Raw genomic sequence first — 21766 nt, forward strand, 5'->3', positions numbered from 1 at the left:
ATGCTGATACGGAAATTAGTGTCTCTTTTCATTTGTTTCCAAGAGATGAAGTTTTAAAGGGAAAATGGGAAAAATGTATTCGCCTGAAGAGCAAATATTTTACAAAGGCATTATCTAATTCCTGTTTATGCTCAAACCATTTTGAGAGAAGCTGTTTCAGCAACTTCATTGCTGTGGAAATGGGATTTGAAAAAAATTGAAGTTAATACCAGGTGCAGTACCAACAATACAATACATTTCCAGGCCAAAGAATTCAATTAATGATACTACTGAGACATTTTAAACAACTGAAGTTCATAAATATAAATGAAATCCGATTTGTGAGCTAGAAATTTACTACGAATACTAGATCTACTATTAAATTTCTTATTTAATAAGTAGATCTATCGTCTACGAAACTCAATTCCAACTTTTTAACTTTTGAGTTGGGGGTGTGTCTCGTCGGATGAGCCAGCGACAAGCTCTCTCATCACTTTTTCCATGTCAACCAATGTTAGGTCAAAACGGCACAATAAAATCATAACTTTCTTACTGTCAAACATACAGTCATAACTTATACACCATTAGAAATTTCTTTTAAAGTATTTTAATGATGTACTAACGAAAATTTTTGTTATCGAAGATAAATTTTTTTTCGCCTCCCTATCTCTAGGATTTGAGTGCACACTCGTGACGTCACACAGAAATTCAGTGAAAATCTGACCGTTTTTGGATGCGCAGAAAAATTATGTCACAAAAACATCAATTACTAAGTTATTCTTTCAAATAAAAAAAAAGAATAATATATTCATTATCTATAAATCAAAACACATATTATATCAAAAATTGTCAAAACCATCGGAGTTTCCCTTTAACCTCTTCTTACAGCCGCCTAGGAAACACACACACACTCTATAACAACCCTTTTTGTCAGGAAGTTGCGCCCCCCCCCCTTCCTTCAATTCGAGATACAATGTTTTAAAATTGACATTCTAATTACTAGATATACTAGATCTACTTACAGGGCGGGCTATTCGACTCGAAACAAACATGACAAACAACCCGCGAAAATTCAAGGTCAGGAAAGAGTCGGCGCTTATGGCAAAACCCGTGAGAAACCCTCGCGTGCCGCTTTGTTTTTCTTCTTAAGTTTCCAAAATAACTTCTTATTGTACAAATATCGTCTCTTCCACTAGCGGATCCAGAACTTTGGAGTGGGGGGGGGCAATTTTTTTCCAAACCCTAACCCTAACGCCCAGTAAACCCTAACCCTATGCATAAACGTGCGTACAGCGCGCGCGCACACACACACATATATATATATATCATTTCTCAACCTTCGGCGAAAAACAAAACAACTGGGGCAGAGCTATAAGGCCCCGACGACAAAAGTGTTTTCTTGCTTTTTTCACTGCAGAAAGGCATTCTCCTGACATCTACAGCTCATTTTCATCAATGGACTTCGGGGCGAGGCCCCGACGCAAAAAAGGTTTTCTTGCATTCTTCAATGCAGAAACGCATTCTCCTGACACCTACAGCTCATTTTCATCAAAGGACTTCGGGGCGAAGCCCCTACGCCAAAAGCGTTTTCTTGCATTCTTCACTGCAGAAACGTATTCTCCTGACCTAAAGCTTATTATTCATACTATTATAAAGGACCTTTCGAATAATGTTGTACTTGAAAAATATTCTAATATAAATTTATAGGCCCATAATACATTGCAAATAAAACTGATTTGTTTCTTGAAAAGATAGGATACCCCACATATTTAGCTTTTTGCTTTGAGGATCGCCGCCGAAAAAAAAAATTATTCGATAAATAGTATTTAAGAAAATTGAAGTATAAATTGTGAGTTATAGTCCCAAATTTATTTAACTAGAAAAATATCAGATTGAGTAAAGGTTGGGAAAAGGCGACTATGAAAACATTATTTGAGTTTAGAACTCATCTCAATCATGACTTTTATACTGAAAAATTTCGTTTGAATTATAACTTTTCCAATGGAAAGTCTTTCTTAAAATAATTATGATAAATTCATGTGAAATTATATAAATAAACTCTGTCTGGAAATGGGAGGGGCGGTAGAGTGAAAACGATTAATCTTCGCTTCTTTAATAATTTCTGCTAAAGATTGCATTTGGCATTAAAGAATAGGGGTGGGGCGACTCGATATAAGAATTTAATTTATAGTGTATATAAATTATATTAGTGACAGATTTTTTTTAATTTTGTAATTTCTTAACTATAATACAAAAAGAAAAAGTATTGATTTTTCCGATGGGGGTAATGTGATTGCATGAATCGCCCCTCCCAACTGGTACAACCCTTTTTCATTTAAATTTACTAATGATACAATTTGAGATTAGAGTATGGTACGACATAATATACAATGGGTCACATATCAATACGTAGTTTATATTATATAGACATTCAACTAATTTTGTTCACAAACTATGATTCTACACAAAAAAATGACCGCCCCCCCCAGCACTCAGAGGGCTAGAGTGGGGAGGGCAGTACATGCAATCGCCCCCCCTCACCCCACCGAATCGGCTAAGATACCAGAAAGGGAGCGACATAATATAAAATGTATATATTAATTCAACTAATTTTGTTCACAAACTATGATTTCTCCATAAAAACGGACCGCCCCCCCCCCACTCAAAGGTTTAGGTGGGAAGGGCAGTAGAGGTATTCGCCCCCCCCCACACACACACACACCAATCGGCAAACAGGGAACGACATGATCGTTTAAAATATCAATAACAAGTTTTAAAAATATAGATATTTAATTGATTTTGTTAGCAAGCTGTGATTTCTACAAACAAATCGCACCGCCCCCCCCCACTCGAAAGTGTAGGGGGGGCGGGATTGATACCATCGCCCCCTCCCGACCCCACCAAATCGGCCAACATACTAGAGGGGGGGGGCGAAATAATCTAAAAATAGGTTGAAATATAAATAATTAGTATATATTTTTAACATAAGTAATAAATTCGTATACAAATTGTGTGAATCCTATACTAAAGTTCGTCCGCCTCCCCCCCCCCCGGGGGGGTCGGCCGAGTGGGGGGGGGCGATCGCCCCTACCGCCCCCCCCCCCCTACAAACAAAACGCCAATGGAGGTAACATCTTTTAGAGCGTTCTTATTTTTAAAGTTCTATCACATCATCGTCGCTAAGTAAAAACTTTCCCCTTATTCCCGAAACAAATAACTAGTTCCTAATCGTGTCATAACAACTCCTGCCCCTCCCGCTAAAAAACATTGCCAGTCAATTTTTTACCTATCGTCTTAGTCTTACATTGTGCTATGCGAAAACATTCAAGACAACACAACTTGATTCTTGATTCTGGCTTCAACTTCACCTCCAGTGTGCCAAAATCAAGTTCATATGCACCCATAATTCACTCAGGTGTTACTTGGTAGTACTGTCCAATGTGGTGTCCCGCAGGTTACCGTAAGCCGTAGACATATTCAGTTCATGCTGCCACCATAGGTGTGTCTAGCTATACTCATTGTCGAATCATGTTCCAGGGGTTCTGTTCTCCCTCACACGTCAGGAGTCAGGACAGACATTTTACCTAGTAAGACAAATTGACATTTATCACCACGCGTTCTCCCACTATGCACCTAACGTTTTTCCGGGCATTAACAAGTGTATTTACTTGTCCCCAAAGCGACCTAACTCTTTTCTGATGTATGATCATGATCACATACTAATATGAGAAATTATAAACTTAACTCTTTCCGTGGTGTAAATATCTCGTCGCCTTATTAATGCCCTTTCTATTCATACAAAAATACAAGCATACTAAATAAATAGATAATTACCAACCAAACTGAGCCAATCTAATAACAACCAAATTACAAACCATATTCCCAATCACGTATATTATAACATGAATATACTATCCCAAGATTCCTCGAGACAACACAATACTCGTCTAGTTATGACTACTAGCCCAGTCAATTAATTAAGAATGCACTAATTGACATAAAATCTTTTTACAACTATATACACAATACAGTCGTATAGCGTTATGTTTCACTGCCTATCTGCACGACCCATACATTTGTTCTCTCCAACTGGAGTTTACATTTCTTCTTACACCACTATTGACTTTGTATGACCTTCTACCTATGTATAACTTGCGATTACCTCTACCGCAGTAATCTCCTCTATCATCACTTTTGGATATAGGCCTGCGCCTCCTATCCGAACTCGCAATCTTCTTTTTAAACTGCATTCCAACAATCTCTAGCGACGTGTCCATGTTTGTGGCGTTAAAACAAATTATATCCTTTCTAGGTTTGTTTCGCTTCCTGTTGCCATACCTACTTCTCCAACTTCTAACCTGCTTGTCAGTAGCGGTTCTGACACCCTTTACATTTCTGACTAAAACATCTTTAGATAACCTCGGCATAGCTACCCCTTCACAATGCCCTGTGTACAACGGAGATTTCAAAAATACTTTGCACGCTTGAAACCTGTTAACTCTGCCGTCTGCCAAAGTAACTGATTTGTAATATCCAAATAATCTTCAGCTTTAACTAATCCTCCTCTAACCGCGAGCGTCGTACTAGCTGTGTCCCGAATCACATTCACCTGTTTATTATTTACTAGTCGACCGGCGGCGTAGCATACGCCGTTATTTTGCAGGGCCGGCCTTAGGCCACTGCAACCTATGCGACCGCAGTGGGCCCCACAATTTCATAGGACCCGCACTAATTCTAGGAGTATAAATTATTAAATTAAACCATTTTATAACTATTAACAGATTTCCCGCGGCCTCCTGTCGATTAAGCAGGAGCTCCTGGAAATCTCTTGAAATTGCAAAATATACGAAAAATTCCTCGAAATATCAGGAAATTTTTAAAATCTTTTCAAAAACTCGTACAAATCTCCTGAAGTATAAAGACAAAAATTGTCATTTTGGGGTGTATTTCAATATGGATTACGCCAATCCTTCGCGCGATTAAAAAAAACGGCATTATGCAATAACCGTAATTGTGAAATCTAATGAAAGAAGCTTCTTAATAAAGAATTACTTGACGTAAACAATTCTCGTAGATAGATTTAAACATTTGGTAATTCTTGATATTGAGCGTGATCTATGTAGGAAATAGAATTTTTATGATATACTGTATGACAGTGGTCTTCAACCTCTTTTGGCCTACCGCCCCCTTTTCGAATTTTTTCTTTTAAAAAATCCGCAAGCGCCCCCCTCTAAGAAAAACAGTTATAAAGAAGCTTGAGAAGGCAAATTTGAACAAAATATCATCTATCTATTAATTTGTATGCTGTCAATAACACTTATCCCGCTTGAGAGACGACCGCATGCCAAAGGCGATTGTTGTGAACTCCTTGGCCTATGACTGACGAGCTTTTAGGAGGACTGAGTTACAGAGGTGCCCCCCTCCCCCGTGAGCACTATAAAGATTTATTCAGGCCATTTCGCTCTCACTGGCATAGAGGAAAGTACCTGGCAGCATTCTCTGACAGCAGATAGCCTCTGAGAGAAACAGTTCGAGAGCTCTTACAAAAACTGCGGGATAAACATTTGATACTCAAAGAAAAGCCAGCATACAGCGGCTTTGTCTGCATAATATTCGGGAAAATATGTAGGTCGCAGTTGGGTTTGCGTAGTTATTTGAAACACTGGACTCAGCCGTAATCTTTGGAATTAAAGGTAAAAACAGCCAATATTATAATTATGCAAAAATTATGCCAAATAATTTGCAGTGATTACACACAAAAATTAATTGTAAAGACTATCTTTCAAATCCTAAGAATAGTCTCCGTTTGAAGTTTTGAATATTAGGGCCTACTGTTTTTAGGTTTAATTGTAAATTTAGTTTTAATTTTTAATATAAATATTATTATTGCTGAATTCACTACAAAATGAAATTAAGCTAATGGTAACCTTGTGCCTCCTGTAGTCTGACAATATTAGAAATTTCAAGCTTTAAGTTAGCCAAGGCAAGGCGAAGGTCTCCTCTATTTGCTACATCCAGTCTATTTCTTTGCTTATTCATTAACTTTGTTACGCACTAAATCTAGGTTAACCATGTATGTTGATGGAATAGCTAAAACATAATTCCATTTTCGACCAAAGTTTGGAATTTTAATGAAACATTTCAATGCAGCCACATCTCTGTTGTGCCTCTAGGGGCGTAGCTAGGAATTTCCAACGTTTGGGGGCCAGGGGGCTTGACATCCTTGGAGGCCGATGCATTTTGCGTAATATTTAATTTAATTAATTAAAAAAGCAATAATTTGCCCCCCCCTTTGAAATGGGGGCCCGGGGTATTTTCAAATTTCCCCCCTCCCCCCATCCTAGCTACGCCACTGTGTGCCTCCTATGTTTTCATTCTTTTTTACTGAAGACATGATTTTGTAAATTTATTTTTTCATGCAACTCAATTTGAACGTTAGTAACAGATGTTTAATAATTGTCATTTATATATTTTTTTTTATTTAATTTTAGAAGCGAATCTTAATTTCTTCATAGAGCATGGTTATGTGAATTGCATAGATATCGGTGTCCTTGGGCAGTAATTCATTTGTCAACAAACAAGTTATGTGAGATTGTAAAACTCTTTAAAATAAATTTAATATCTTGATAAAAGAGAAAATAATATTATCAATAAAAGTCAATCTCTTTCCTAGCAGTCGGAGGTTGGTTTCATTCATTTGTGTTAGATGCCTACCATGTAAAACTATTTTTTTTAGCCTGCTTTAAGTCATCGCCAATCGTTGAATCGTTAAGAGCTTAAAAAACGAGCCATAACCATTAACAAACCCCTTTCGAAATCCAGCGAACTTCAGTTTACAACAAGAGTCTAACACCTTTTTCATCATTTGTTTCATAAAACTGTTGAAAGATGCGCTTATTTTCGGCATGGGTTTGTATTTTATTTACAGTTTTATAATTAGATTCAAATAGAAATGAAATTGCGGGCTAAACTTTTCTTGTGTATCATAACTCACAATGTGAATAGTGAATAGATTTATTCTTTATTCTATATTACCTATGAAATCATTGTAGCGTCCAACCACTGATGGTTTCTTATATGTCCCCATAAGCTACATAACAAGACAATTTTTAAATAATATTTCATCTCTAACAGAAAAAAAGTCTTTTTGTGTTACACATGTTTTAAAATAAATTTAGTTTTAATCAATTTTTCAACAATATCATAAGAATTTTTAAAAAGCTATGCATTTTTCTAAGAAGCCACTAAAACATATCCTGCTTTGCTGTTTTTTGTTTTTAATATGGTTTTAATTGTAGATTTTTATAATTGTTCATGAATATTCTTAAATTATTTTTGGAAATATGTTATATATATGTTCGTGAAGCCAACTTGGTTTCATAACCTCATCTGAAAATGCCATCAAAGTAGAACTTACTAGTGGCAATTCACTAAATCTCAAGGAAATATTACATGATATACCAGTGAGTTTTCGTAACATTCTATCAATGTTTTTTATTTTAAAAAGTTAAATTATTCTATTAAATGTTACCTGTAATGTTTTTGCAATTAACATTTACATATTAATATATTAACATATGTAGATAAAATAAACTATAAAACTGTGTTTATCAAATCTTAAACGTTTATATGCGCGAGATCCATGGACAATAAATACTCTCCAATCATAGCAAAACAGTAAGAAATATAAAAATAGAAAATGGGATTCCCGAACTCAATTTCTAACGCTGTTTCTATTCTTAAATTAGAAGCAAGTTAACTATAATTTGTCTATATTTAGTTTAATGTTGAAGAATTTTAAAATTTGTTTTGTTTCAGAGCACCTTTAGTTTCTTCTTTCCGCCTTTATGCCCAGCGCCCCCTTACCGCCCCATTTTGTGCCCAGCGATATCGCCCCCGTTGAAGACCACTGCTGTATGACTTCGCTACATGCAAGGCTCGTAAAGTAATTCTGTACGTAATTAAGAATGAATAAAATGCAAAGACGAATTTATTTTCTAATACAAACTCTTAATTTTCACTTATTATCCGTATCCCTACCCGAACTTGGCCACGCGAAATCCATTTCGCATAGGGCCTCACAATGGATAAGTCCTGCCCTACTATTTAGTGACGGGTGAATACAGAGTAGATCACTTGTTCTCTATTCATAACCTCTGGGGCACAGTGGTTAAGTCCGGCCCTGCTATTTAGTTACAGGTAAATACTGCTTGTTCTCTCCCCCCTTCTCTTTTTTTTCGCCTCTTAAAGTACGTAGGATAACTCTACTCCGTCCGACTTGCAAAAATGAAAGAGTGATCTTTCCATTACGTGGTGTCCAAACTCTTGAGCCATGAAGAGAATTATATATATAGATAATGCCCGGGTAGAGTTTAAATTAATTTTCCCCACTGTGGACGTAGTTAATTTCTTCATCTGGTTCACTATTTCCACTATCACGATCCCTGCCTTGGATGCTCCTTACAAAATTAACCCTATCTGATGGCCGATTATCCCTCTCCCTGATTACCTTCCCTGTCCCTAGTGCTACTATTACCCTGTGCATTCCTATTGCCAGGTCTATTAACTTGGTGTTTTTAACACTGGTATGCCATGTGTTCCTTTCCTGACAGTTAAAACACGTCACTTCACTACGGTTTCTATCACCAGCTTTAGGTCTATCTATTCTCCTATCTAACCTTTCCCTGACATTGTTTTCATTTTCCCAAGATCTATCATGTATGCCATCATACCTATCCCGACCATTGTTCCCACGTTCCCTGGACCTATCATTCCTCCTACCGTAAGTTTCCCTATCACTAACATCATTCCCCTTAACATAACCTACCAGGTCAATGACTTTTCTGTGGTCCCTACACTAGCGGATCCAGAACATCGGAGTGGGAAGGGCGATTTTTTTCAAAACCCTAACGCCCAGTAAACCCTAACCCTAAGCATAAACGATCTTACAGTATATATATATATATATATATATATATATATATATATATATATATATATATATATATATATATACTAGACATATGTTACCCGCGACCCGCGGGTCTTTATTTGCGCATTACTTTCGATATAGTCACTGAGATAGTTTTGTAAAAAAATAAAACGAAATAATAATGTAATAAGTAAAGCGAATGTGTCAATGTAAAAATAGTGTGAATGAAGCTATCAAATCAAAATAGCTAATAGGCTTAAATCCTTTTTTTTTTCAAATTAAAACATTTGCTTGTAGGCCTAAATATATTTAATTAAAATTTGAGATGAATAGACTAAATTTTGTATGTTCATGTGTATAAAGTATAAAGTAGATCTTGAGGTAGACATAGATCTAAATCTACACTAATCTACAGTTAAAAATTGGCTTTTATAGATTTCATTCTGTGCTGCGCATGCGTGAACTTTTTTTCATGAATGAATATAGGCCTATCTCAACACGGCTACGCAACTTTAGCGAACAGCGAACGAATGTATTAAAGATGCTTTAGAAAAACAAATTCGAATGTTAATTTGATTAAAATATGAAATGAATGGACAATAATTAGTATATTTATGTGTTCAAGCATCAAAAGAAGAGATGTGTTAATGTGTAACCATTTGGTAATGTCTAATGAAAGAATGTTCGTCAGGAAATCTGTAGTCACAGATATCAGGAACTAATTTACGTAAAAATGCTTTTGAATAATCTAGTGGATTGGATTTAGATGTATGTTAAACGTAGCTAATGATCCTTTCACGTTATTTCTCTTTCGCTACGAAAATAAGATTAGTTTTGCGAAAATGGGTTTACCCGAAGTCGATACATTCTTATCTATTAAAAACGAAAAGAGCGATAGCTTTGTTAAATGAATGGGATTATAAAGTGAACAATTAAACGAAATAATTTTTAGTACGCCTATCTTAACTCTGCTTCGCAGCTTTCGTAAACGTATGTAGCTTTAGAAAACCAAATTTGAATGTTTATTTGATCAAAATATGAAATGAATGGACTTTAATTAATATGTTTATGTGTTAAAGTTTAAAAGTATCTGTGCGAAGAGAAGTTTTATCATCTTAGAGTTGAATTAGAGTTTTAAATCTAGGGATGGGATTATAAAGTAAACAATTAAACAAATTAATATTTAGTACGCGATTCATAATGGTATTGTCTAATGAAAGAATGTTCGTCAGGAAATCTGTAGTCACAGATATATGGAACTAATTTATGTAAAAAGTGCTTTTAAAACACAAAATTGAAGGTTAATTTTATTATATAATGAAATCAACGGATCTTCTTTTGTATTTTCATGTGTCAAAGTAAAAAACTATCTGCGCAAAGTGTATTTCTTAAAATTAGATCTAGGTCTAAATCCTTTCTATCTTTTCTCATGTCAACATTGTAGACATGGCCTAGATCCATAAAATACAATAGCTGTAATAGAGTCGGACAACTTTTTTTTTTGGAGGGTCTTAAGTTTGTTTTAGGGCTACAATACACACACTACGGTCTAAGATAGTACCCAAGGAACATTCCTGCCTAGTTTTATCAAGATTGGTCAAGCGGTTTTGATGTCTATAAGTAACATACATACATACATACATACACACACACACACACACGCACGCACGCACGCGCACGCACGCACACACGCACGCACGCACGCACACACACACACACACACATACATACATACATACATACATACATACATACAGACAGACAGACAGACAGACATACATACACACATACACACATACACACACACACACACACATACATACATACACACATACACACACACACACACATACATACATACATACATACATACATACATACATACACACACACATACACACATACACACACACACACATACATACATACATACATACATACATACATACATACATACATACATACATACATACACCTCACATTCTACTTTATAATATATATATATATATATATATATATATATATATATATATATATATATATATATATATATATATATATATTAGAATGTTAAAAAAGAAATAGTGTTTCTCAACCTTTGTGAAAAAAGCAAACAAAAAAGTTATGTTGAGGCCTTTCTCTTGACAGCGTTGGGGTTACAGCTTACAGTGCTCCCCCAGTGGGGATCGGGGCGAAGCCCTGACGCCAAAATCGTTTTTTTGCTTTTTTCCACTGCTAAACCGCATTCTCCTGACATCTACAGCTCATTATTCATCCTATTAAGATAGGATCTTTTGAATAATGTTTTACTTGAAAATATTCTAATATGAATTTATAGGCCCTTAATACATTGAAAATATAGCCGATTTGTTCCTTGAAAAATAAGAAACCTCACATATTATTTCGATTAAGGCTTTGAGGATCGCAGTCGAAAAAAAAATATTTGAAAAAAAAAAACAGCCATATTGAGGTCTTTCCCTAGATAGCTAGGGGCTCTGGGGGTCTGAGGCCCCGACGCCAAAATTGTTTTCCTGCAATCTTCACTGCAGAAACGCATTTTTCTGACATCTAGAGCTCATTATTCATCCTATTAAGATATGACATTTTGAATAATGTTTTACTTGAAAAATATTCTAATATGATTTTACAGGCTCTTACTACATCGCAAATACAACCGATTTGTTCTTGAAAAGATAAGATACTCCACAGATTTAGATTAATACTTTGAGTAACGCCCTCGAAAAAACATCTATTCGAAAAAAAATAATTTAAAATCTCAATTGTAAAGTGATACATTTTGTTTAATAGGCATGTTTGTAATTTGGTTTGTTATAGAACTATAATTTAAAGCTCTAACCAAATTCGTATACAATGACATAAACTCTGCCGCCACATTTAACTTTTCTGTTTTAAAACGTTATGTTTTCGTCTGGAAAGGGGAGAGGGCGGTAGAGTAAAAACGATTAATCCTCGCTCCTTTTTATAATTTCTGCTAATGATTGCATTTGGCATTAAAGAATAGGGGGTGGGGCGACTCGATAAAAGAATTCAATTTATAGCTTATATAAATTAAATTAGTGACATTTTTTTTTTAATTTTGTAATTTCTTAACTAAAATACAAAAAGAAAAAAGTATTGGTTTGTCCGATGGGCGGAAGGCGATCGCATATATCGCCTTTCCCACCTGAAACAACCCTTTTTCATTTTATATTTACTTATGATAAAATTTGAGATCAGATCGTGTGTCCGACATTATATACAAACGGATTAAAGCATCAATATATAGCTTATATTATATAGATATTCAACTAATTTTGTTCAAAAACTATGATTTCTCCTTAAAAATAGACCCGCCCCCCCACTCAGAGGGTTAGAGTGGGGAAGGCAACAGAAGCAATCGCCCCCCCCCTCCACCTCACCGAATCGGCTAAGATACCAGAAGTGTAGCAACATAATATAAAAATTATATTGTAACTCAACTACTTTTGTTTACAAACTATAATTTCTAATTAAATGTAGGACCGCCCCCCCCCCACTCAAAGGTTTTAGGTTGGAAGGGCTGCAGATGTATTCGCCCCCCCCCCCTCCCAATCGGCTAACAGGGGAACGACATAATATAAAGATCGGTTAAAATATCAGTACTAAGTTTTAATTATATAGATATTTAATTGATTCCGTTGACAAGCTGTGATTTCCACAAATAAATTGGACCGCCCCCCTCACTCCAAATTTATGATTGGGGGGGGGGGGGCGGGATTGATACCATCGCCACCTCCCCATCCCACCAAATCGGCCAACATACTAAAAGGGGGGGGGGCGAAATAATCTAAATATAGGTTGAAATATAAATAATTAGTATATATTATTAACATAACTAATAAATTCGTATACAAATTGTGTGTTTTTTTACTATAAGTCGTCCGCCCCCCCCCCAGACCACTCCTTCTCTCGGACATTAAACTTTGCAAGCTTGATCTCAAAACGTTTCAGATAGTCGCCGATATCGTTTTGTCTTCTGCAAAAGGTTGTATTTTCCTTTTACTCCATGCGGCGCTACTCTGGATTTCTGTGTTTGCGCTATTATTGCTGTTGCCTTCAGTGGGCACACTTACGCCAGCCTCTATCCTCATCTGTTCCACTTGAATTCTTACTTTCCTGTCTGCCTCTTTTTTTTCTCCCACTCTATGCGTTCCGCTTCTCTAACTTTTTCCCTCTCCAACTTTTCTGCCTCTCACAGCCAAAAGTGTATATAACTTACAACAAATACAAATAAACTATGAAAATAAATAAACTTAAATAAGAAGTACACCAAAATATAGATCTAGTTTTAATGAATGAGACGTTCGTCTGACAGTAAGATTTAAGACGGGAGTATTGCTAACAATTAATACACGGCGTCACAAAAAAAAAACACTAAATAAATGATTCACTTCCACATACAAGACGGGTTAACAGCTAGACGTATATCTTGCTATATTACACATAATTTTAAGGATATCCCCAATTCACCACAATTCAACCTGGTAGTGATAATCTAGCGAGTTGTCACTTCCCCATAGACCCTAATTATTTTATGGAGGTAGAAGCTAAATAACACTTATCTGTCTTGGAAACTGTAATAACTTCTCGGTCATTCTCGGGTTCACTCTTCCTACGCTAACGTCTGTCCCGGCGGCAAGGCTCACTGCGATGTCTTCACTAACGCTCTGGTAATGGACAACGAACGTTTCGGGTCCCCACGGTCCTTCAGTACTGGTCTGTAACGGCTCCGGTTCTTCGATGGTGCGGCGTCTGGTTCTGATTCTCGGTGGTCTGTCGTCTAGCTCCGGTTCTTCGGTGATGTACCGTCTGGCTCCGGTTTCTGGTTCCGACGAAGGCACAGTGGTTCCAGGTAGTGGTCTGCATAGAATGAGACTGGAACGGACCAACAGCAGACACAGCGACAAAGTCAGAGTCCAGTGGTAGAATAACGGCTATCTGATTATCTAGCGTGTAGCACAGATTCCGCCGATCTGTAGAGCAACATAACCCTACTGTACTTATGTGCCGTAGGTAGTAGGATGGCTCTTACGTCAAAAGTTCTTTGACGAGACCTCAATGGTCGATCTTAGCCTTGCAAAGGTGACATTCAACGTTCGTTCTCAAGATTCCGGGCAGGCGATATCTCTTCAGGACGGCTTCGACAGGACGGTTTTCATCCCTTCCGCAACAAAATTGTAGCCTTTTCGATACAGAACTGCTTCAGGATTCAATACACAAGTTTATAAAAGTTACCTCCTAACTCTAGATATACGAGTCCAAAGCCCACTGGACATACTTCACCGACGTGGCTACAAAATCAGTGTCTAGCTGCAGACTAGGCCGATGACTTAAACTTCTGACTCCTCCTAACAGAGGTGCTGAGTACTTGAAATAGGAACAAAACTCCAATGGAGGTAACATCAAAAAATACTGGAACAGTAACACCGACTAAAGGCCAACAATCGATAAAGGGAGTCGACGCTAGGGTTGAAACAATAAACACTTTTAGGAACCGTCGAATGTCCTCTATCACTAGCCATCTATATAATTCTTCTTATTCCTACTGTGATAAGAAAAGCGTCTTGTTTTTAGCGTCTCTTAGAGCGTTCTTATTTTTAAAGTTCTATTACGTCATCGTTGCTAAGTAAAAACTTAGGCGCCAACTTGCTTTAACTGACATAGAAGATAGCACCTTGTTGCAGGCGGCTTTAGAACTAGACAGTTGGAGATCACTTACAAATGCCGCAGGATACACATTTGAGACCAAAAGAAAATCCGCTACCGAGGACAGACGTAGTTGGCGAAAAGAAAATCTAAATTTAATATCCGGCTATGCCTGCGCTAGATGTTACAAAAAATGTAAGTCCCAGCTGGGGTGTTGCCATGTGAAATACTGCATTCCTCGTTAATCTTGGGACTGGTAGACAATCTTTTGTCGGAGAATTGGACATAATTTTGTTAGCGCTATTTTGTCAACGATATTTTGTTGGTGCTATTTTGTCGTTTTATAAAATACTTCTAGTGGTATGGGTCTCAAATAGCCTCTGACAAATAGGTCCAGCATCTGGCCTGCTCGTGTGGATTAGATACTAAGTCCGACGAAACTGCTCATATATATATATATATATATATATATATATATATATATATATATATATATATATATATATATATATATATAGTTTCTGTGGTGGGTTTGGCACAGAACAAACTAATTTCTAAATGACATGACGAAGGCAACTCGCATGCCGATTTCAATATCTTTATTATACACTAAAGACCTGCCAAAGGCAAACATAAAACATAATTACACATGGGCATAAACTAAACATAATTAATAAGCCTAAATGGTTAGATCAAGTTGTACACACAACATCAGGTCTAAATACTAGATCTTAACAAAAAACGAAAAGAAAATCATATAGTGTAAACCAATCATCTCTTATACAAACACTAGAGAGATATGGAACACCCGAAATATTATAAAAATAAAAGACGATAACAATTAAATAGAACAACTGGTTCATAAAAGCCAGTATCTACACACTGGTTGTAGAATTAGATTAACAAGATGGACATTTAACATTCTATACATGATCTAATTCGTATAGTATACTAAAGGTACACAATTCAACAAATGGAATCATTTACATAATGGTTTTCTAAAAATAACGATAGTCCAACAATCCGGGAGACTACTAAATAAAATTACAATATAATATAAGAAAGTAAAATGTAATTACCTGCAGCCATACATAAACAAATGGTGTAGAACCAGGCACAAACAGGGAGTGGAGACGACGTAGGCCCAGTAACGAACAGACACTACAGCGACAAGGGATGCGGTAGAATGGACAGTGCCCACATTGTTCTGCCTATTTACGCGAACAAAAGGCACCATCTAGGGGGAAGGGTCATGTGGATATATGAGTGGCCGGTGTGGCCTGAAAAAGTATTCACTCCACTACATATATATATATTAGTAGTTAAACTTTGGCCAATCAACTACTGAGTATTAGCACCTAATCACTGAGTACCGACACCTATTTTTTTTACAACTGTATATATATATATATATATATATATATATATATATATATATATATATATATATATATATATATATATATATATATATATATATATATATATATATATATATATTGTAAAGGTTTTCACTATTCAGGCAAACACGACACCAACAACTTAAAGAAGTTGACAACTCAGGTCCCCAAGACATCGAAAAAGTTTAATGTCCAATAAAACACACCCAATTGTACAATTGGCAACACGTTATACTGACTAAATAAATGTGCCTTGGATATCTTAACCGCCGCATCAACTCTAAACTGTTGTAGCAAGAACTCTTCCTGTAACGTACCTTGTTGATGTCCAAGGGCTGAGCCGAAGGCTCTTCGAGCCCTAAGTTTGAAAAAAAACCTGTTTGGACGCCAAACAGTAAAAAAAAAAAAAACCTATGAGAACACAGTTCTGTTTGAGAGAGACCCGAGTCAATGCCTATGTAAAACATTGCTGTTTTCAATGCCTTTGGCCATCGACGCATGCTTGGCTGCACATGGCCGAAGGCCGAGGGCACCGGGAGCCTCAGCCATTTTCCTTAGTTGTACCAAGCTAGCTGTGCGGGACCCGCCATTTATGTAACGGTCCTTTTGAGGAACAGCGCATGGATGTGGGACGTGTTTGTGGGGACTTTTTTACAACCCCGCCTGTGCAATGGGTGGACTCTCGTCTACCCGTGGGCATCCCCACGGGAGTCTTGTGTTGCTCCCATTTCGCCTAACCACTTCCTCTAATGGCCGTTTCCACGCGAGCGCCACGATAAGGCAGGGCAACATGCTGGCGTGTAACGTACCTGAATCGTGGATCGGAAAGTTGTGACTGATCCAACTCTGATACCTTCGCTCTTTATATAGGGTCCCAAATGGCCTTCTAGAACAGGACAGAACACCACTTGATCCCTCTGGGTGTTCACCTGACTATCACTGACGTGACTGGCCTGGGTACTATTCACAACACAGACCCTTCCCGAACCGTCGTGTCACTCGTCGCAGCTGACCGTCCGCACTCGTCACAGTTAACCGCTTGTATTGCGCTGGCCTGGGGCGATTCGTGTCGACTGACTACACACACACACACACCACTACCCCTATCCGCACGACCAACAGGGTTATAACAATATATTACTAAATAAAGTATTAATCATTAGCAAACCATCATTTACTATTTTTTAATTTGTTATTATTGATATTTGATGATTATATTTATATGCTTAATTTACTTATATGTAACAGTAAGGCTACGGAAGTTAACCCTGAGCTAAAGAAAGAGCAGACACCGGCGAACGATGTGCAGTTCGCTTCACACAGAACTTGTCAGAACTTGCGTCGCAGCAGATACTAAACTGTATCGGGTTTTTTTTTAATAGGGGAAAATATTTGTCCTGGCGATCTCGTTCCGACCATAGCTGATGCGAAGGTTTTTATTTTATCCAACCTCTGTATGCGGTCAACAATATGTGGGGAATTGAAAACTCTTAGGGTTAAACCAGTGTGTTTTTTTTTTGTGTTGCTCTCCCCACCGAAGCTTTTGAACATTCTTGCATGTGCAGTGCACGCTTCATCATAATTAATAGAGTCATATGAAAAAAAATCAGGAGTGGAAAGATGATGATACTTAAGTATGAGAGACATTTGAGACTTGTAACAATGGTACGTTTGTAAGGTCGTAAAATCACACAAAAAACGTCATTGTGACGACCCGCGTGTATTGCGCATATGCTTGGCTTGTTTGGTGTCTAGGGGGTGATTGTTTGAGTGTAATACGCTGGGTCATCAAAGATATATCATAAACAGGCACGCAATAAATAGACAATAGAGAAAGATACAATAATTATTGATATTTATATTTATTTACATAAAACGAAGGGGAGGGGATTGCACCATATCTCTTAATTGGTATATTTAATCATCACTCTTTGCACATTGTCTTCGAACTTATCTGAGTGTCCTGTCGACGTTGCAGCTGGCTGTACTCCTTTGTGGAGGTTTTGCAGCTGGAGGTGGCGCTCTAGCGGGTTGAGGGTTGCCGGTGACTTGTGTTGTCTCAATCTCAAGTCTCTGGGGCCGGTTGTAGTACGGGTGGCAGGTTACTGTGGGCACGAAGAGTACTGCAGGCAGAGCTGATCTACCGTGTGCAGTATTATAAACAAGAACAGAAAGTTGCGATTGTAGTATCAAGTACTGAGAGAAGTAATACTCTCGAGTAGGCAAGTACTAGGAAACAGTATCGAGTAGCCAAGTAAGCACAAAGTACTAGGACATAGGCAGACACCTGAAAGGCGCAAAAGACATTCCGATAGGAATTAGATGAATGAATTATAGAGTCCGGGCTCGACTGTAAGCGAGCTGGAGAAATGTCGAAGTCTGTCTATTTTTGAATTAGTCGAGTTTTTAAAGGTCCGGAAAAGGCAAAAAAAATGAGGGGGGGGGAGGGAGCGAGAAATTAAAGATTCTCCTCCATGTGGGTAGATCGACTTAATGGGATTTCTTAAAGTCGCACTAGAATTTCAAGAGGCGTGTTGACACGGATTATATCCTTGATTTAAGAGAGACGTGGATATTGGTGGAGAAAAGAGTACAACAAAGAATTAAGCATGTCCGAAAGAGCGGGTTGGGTTAGGTGTGCCGGGTAACGCCTAGGTGGTGTAAACCGACAGACATCTGACGCCCACGGCCAGCGCCGTACTAGGGCCGTGTTTGTCTTTCCTGTGTCAGGGGAGCTAAGCGAGGGTTGTGGAGATGTGGTCGCCAATGTGATAGAATCAGTCGATCGAGTAGAGAAAAGTAGGGTTTGGTGGCAAAACTGAAAAAAGAAAGGGGAAATAATTAGGGTGAAATTGATATATAATAATTAATGCTGTGAAAAACCCGAGTGACAATGTAAGCAAGCTTTAGGACTGTGGCACTCTAGAATATACATTCTGCAAGAGAACTTTTTTATCATACATATAATTGAAATATAGGGCCTATTGCTTATTTGGTTAAAAAATAAAAGACTACTTTCACGTTAGCCTGTTAGTCTATCTGGACACCTGTAGAATACCAGAAGTCGCGCACCTCTGATTGAATTTAATCAGTATTGATTTTGCATCCTAACGATGTCAATTGCCTTTTTTTACAAAGCTTATATAAACTCACTCTGTCTGTCTGGCAAAAAGTTTGTACACGTTATTTTTTCTACACCCAAACTCAGATCAAGCTGAAATTTTTCACAATTATTTCTTTTACCTGACAACACAAAAATCAATTTTATAACTAACCAAGTAGTTAATTTACTATTGACAATTAATTATTTTATTTGGTATCTCGAACAAGGGAAAGAAATTTTACCTGACTGAGGTGGTGGTATACGCTAAAGTAGTCCCCTTTATAGGTCGCCGCTTTAAAGTAAGTTTGAAACAAACAAACGATATTAATAAAATTTTATATTTTCATACACACTTCACTAGCAGAGTGGTTAAGATGTTGGTTTAAGGGGGCTTGAGTCACGAATTCGAATTTAGGTCTTCCCCCCCCCTTTTTTTTTTTATAAATGCTTTAAAAAAACGATTACGGTAAAATTCACCCAGATATCCCTCTCCCCCCATCCTCAACTGGTCCAGATAAGAGATAGGATCGCAACGTATTAAGAAAGGTAAAAGCGTGAAATAGCGCTAAACAAAAACAATTGGTACAAGTATGTCTAATTGGACAGATTTACTGTTGATCTAGATCTATTACATCCTTAATTAAATGACTGATCCAGACTAATTCATACAACTACATTTCGTATAAGCTTTATTTTTTTTTAAAGATTTTTAAAATGTTTTCTTGTTGCTAATTATTTCATCAAAAGAAATAAAAACGTATATATATATATACAATATATTGACTACTAAAATTTTATTTTGTGTATACTTTCTATTACAGAAATGAAACAGAAGGAGACATAAGAATGGACACTTCGAAACAACTAATGCCAACAAATACATACTTTTTAAAATAATCTTAAATATTAAATGTCAATGTTAATTTCAACAAGATTTTTTTATTTATTTACAAAAATTTTTTTTTTTTTGCAAATCGTCAGAATTTATTTACCAAATTTTGATAATCTACTAGCTGTTAAGCGATTAACTTTTATTCCCTCCATTGCAAAATTTACAGTTGTCACTTATACTTTATGTCTGAGTTTGTAAGTAGCACTAGTTTAGCAATAATTGACCAATTCCTTCCAGATTTATACTGATATTTGTTATTGCTACAGAAAAAAAAAGAAATGAGTTCATTACAATTAATTCGCACTTGATAACTAAGAATTATATTTTATAATATACTAGTCGACCCACGGCGTAGCATACGCCGCTATATTCCAGGGCCGGCCTTAGGCCACTGTAACCTTTGCGACCGCAGTGGGCCCCACACTTTCATCGGAACCGCGCTAATTCTATGTGTAAATTGTTCAAATAAACCATTTTATAACTTATAACAGATTTCACGCTGCCTCCTGATTTACCAGAAGCTCCTGGAATTCTCCTGAAATTGCAAAATATACCAAAAAGTCCTGGAAATCTCCGGAAATTATTAAAATCTTTTGAAAACATACAAATCTCCAGGAATATATAGACAAACATTTTTATTTTGGAGTGTATTTCAAAATTAAAAACGCCAATCCTACGCGCGATTAACAAGGTTACAAAGACAGTTTGTGTGAAAACACAAACTCAAAATCGGACCCCGAAGTGATCCACCCAGGCAGGCTTCAATATTTTCAGAAAGAACATCCAAATGAAATTATAACAAAGGCAAATGAGAGATAAGAATGGAGAAAGAAGGTTGATAGATTTTGTGTAGTGCCCCAACGGTTCAGCAGATCAAAGGATAGGTGCAAGTGAATGCAAAGTTAGATGTGAACCTGGCCTAACTAGTTCCCCTTTAGACCTTGTGGTCTATAGGGCAGATGATGTAAAGTTCGTCTGTTTTTGTGGCCTACGGTCAACGAGGGTGTCATGTAGCCAGCACAACGACCAACCGCCTTTACGTTTCCCCAACTAATGTCAGGTAACCATTAGAGCCGGGTGCACTCAGAGGCGCCCAATTATTCCGAAGTTGAAAATCCCAGTCTTCACCAGGATTCGAAGCCGGGACCCCCGGTTCGGAAGCCAAGCGATTTACCGCTTAGCTACCGCCCCTCTACTGACCTGACTGAAGTCTTATAATTGATGTAATTGTTTTGAAAAGGCTCAATCTCTTATTCCAATCCTCAATTAAAAAAGTTATGATCTCCACTATTAATTATCGCGTAATGAGACATACGCGATGTCGCTGAAAAATGCGCTAAAGGATCGCAACTTAGACCAACTGATAAATGTTCCGACACACGTCAAAGGCCATACTCTTGACTGGATTGTTACAAATGCAAGTGAGCTTATAGCCAAACTCAATGTCTCAGACCGCGGCTTGTCAGATCATTTTCTTGTACACTTTGAAATGCGCCTATCAAAAGCAAAAAAGCCAAAAAAAAACGTGACTTCCCGTAAACTTAAAGCCATAGATATTGCCTCCTTCAAAATGGACGTGACCTCTTTGCTGTTGCAACAGAGCAACACAGACGTTCTCAGCAATTACAATTCTTGCTTGAAAAAGTTGCTGGACAGCCATGCACCTCTTGTCACTCGTACAGTCTCAGTCAGGCCATCTGCACCCTGGATGACGGAAGACATAAAGACTGCCAAACTTATTCGCCGACGTGCCGAACGTACATTTCAAAAGACAG

The 21766-nt window shown here is 37.3% G+C and overlaps 1 protein-coding gene across 12 annotated transcripts in view; it reads left to right on the forward strand.

Annotated features, from left to right (window-relative positions):
• Positions 1-20031, forward strand: part of LOC106068207 (uncharacterized) — a 251871-nt gene extending 231840 nt beyond the window's left edge. For 10 of the 12 annotated variants that reach the window (XM_056019743.1, XM_056019732.1, XM_056019733.1 and 7 more), the window contains one exon: positions 7798-7897. In XM_056019743.1, the coding sequence (XP_055875718.1) occupies positions 7798-7882 (85 nt within the window). In that variant the 3' untranslated portion in view covers positions 7883-7897. Of the gene's footprint in view, positions 1-7797; positions 7898-19920 lie in introns of those variants that run through there. The other 2 variants (XM_056019744.1, XM_056019734.1) reach the window with 1 other exon arrangement.
• Positions 20032-21766: the final 1735 nt, after the last annotated feature.

This window comes from Biomphalaria glabrata, chromosome 2, assembly GCF_947242115.1.
Source record: "Biomphalaria glabrata chromosome 2, xgBioGlab47.1, whole genome shotgun sequence".
Lineage (NCBI taxonomy): Eukaryota > Metazoa > Mollusca > Gastropoda > Planorbidae > Biomphalaria > Biomphalaria glabrata.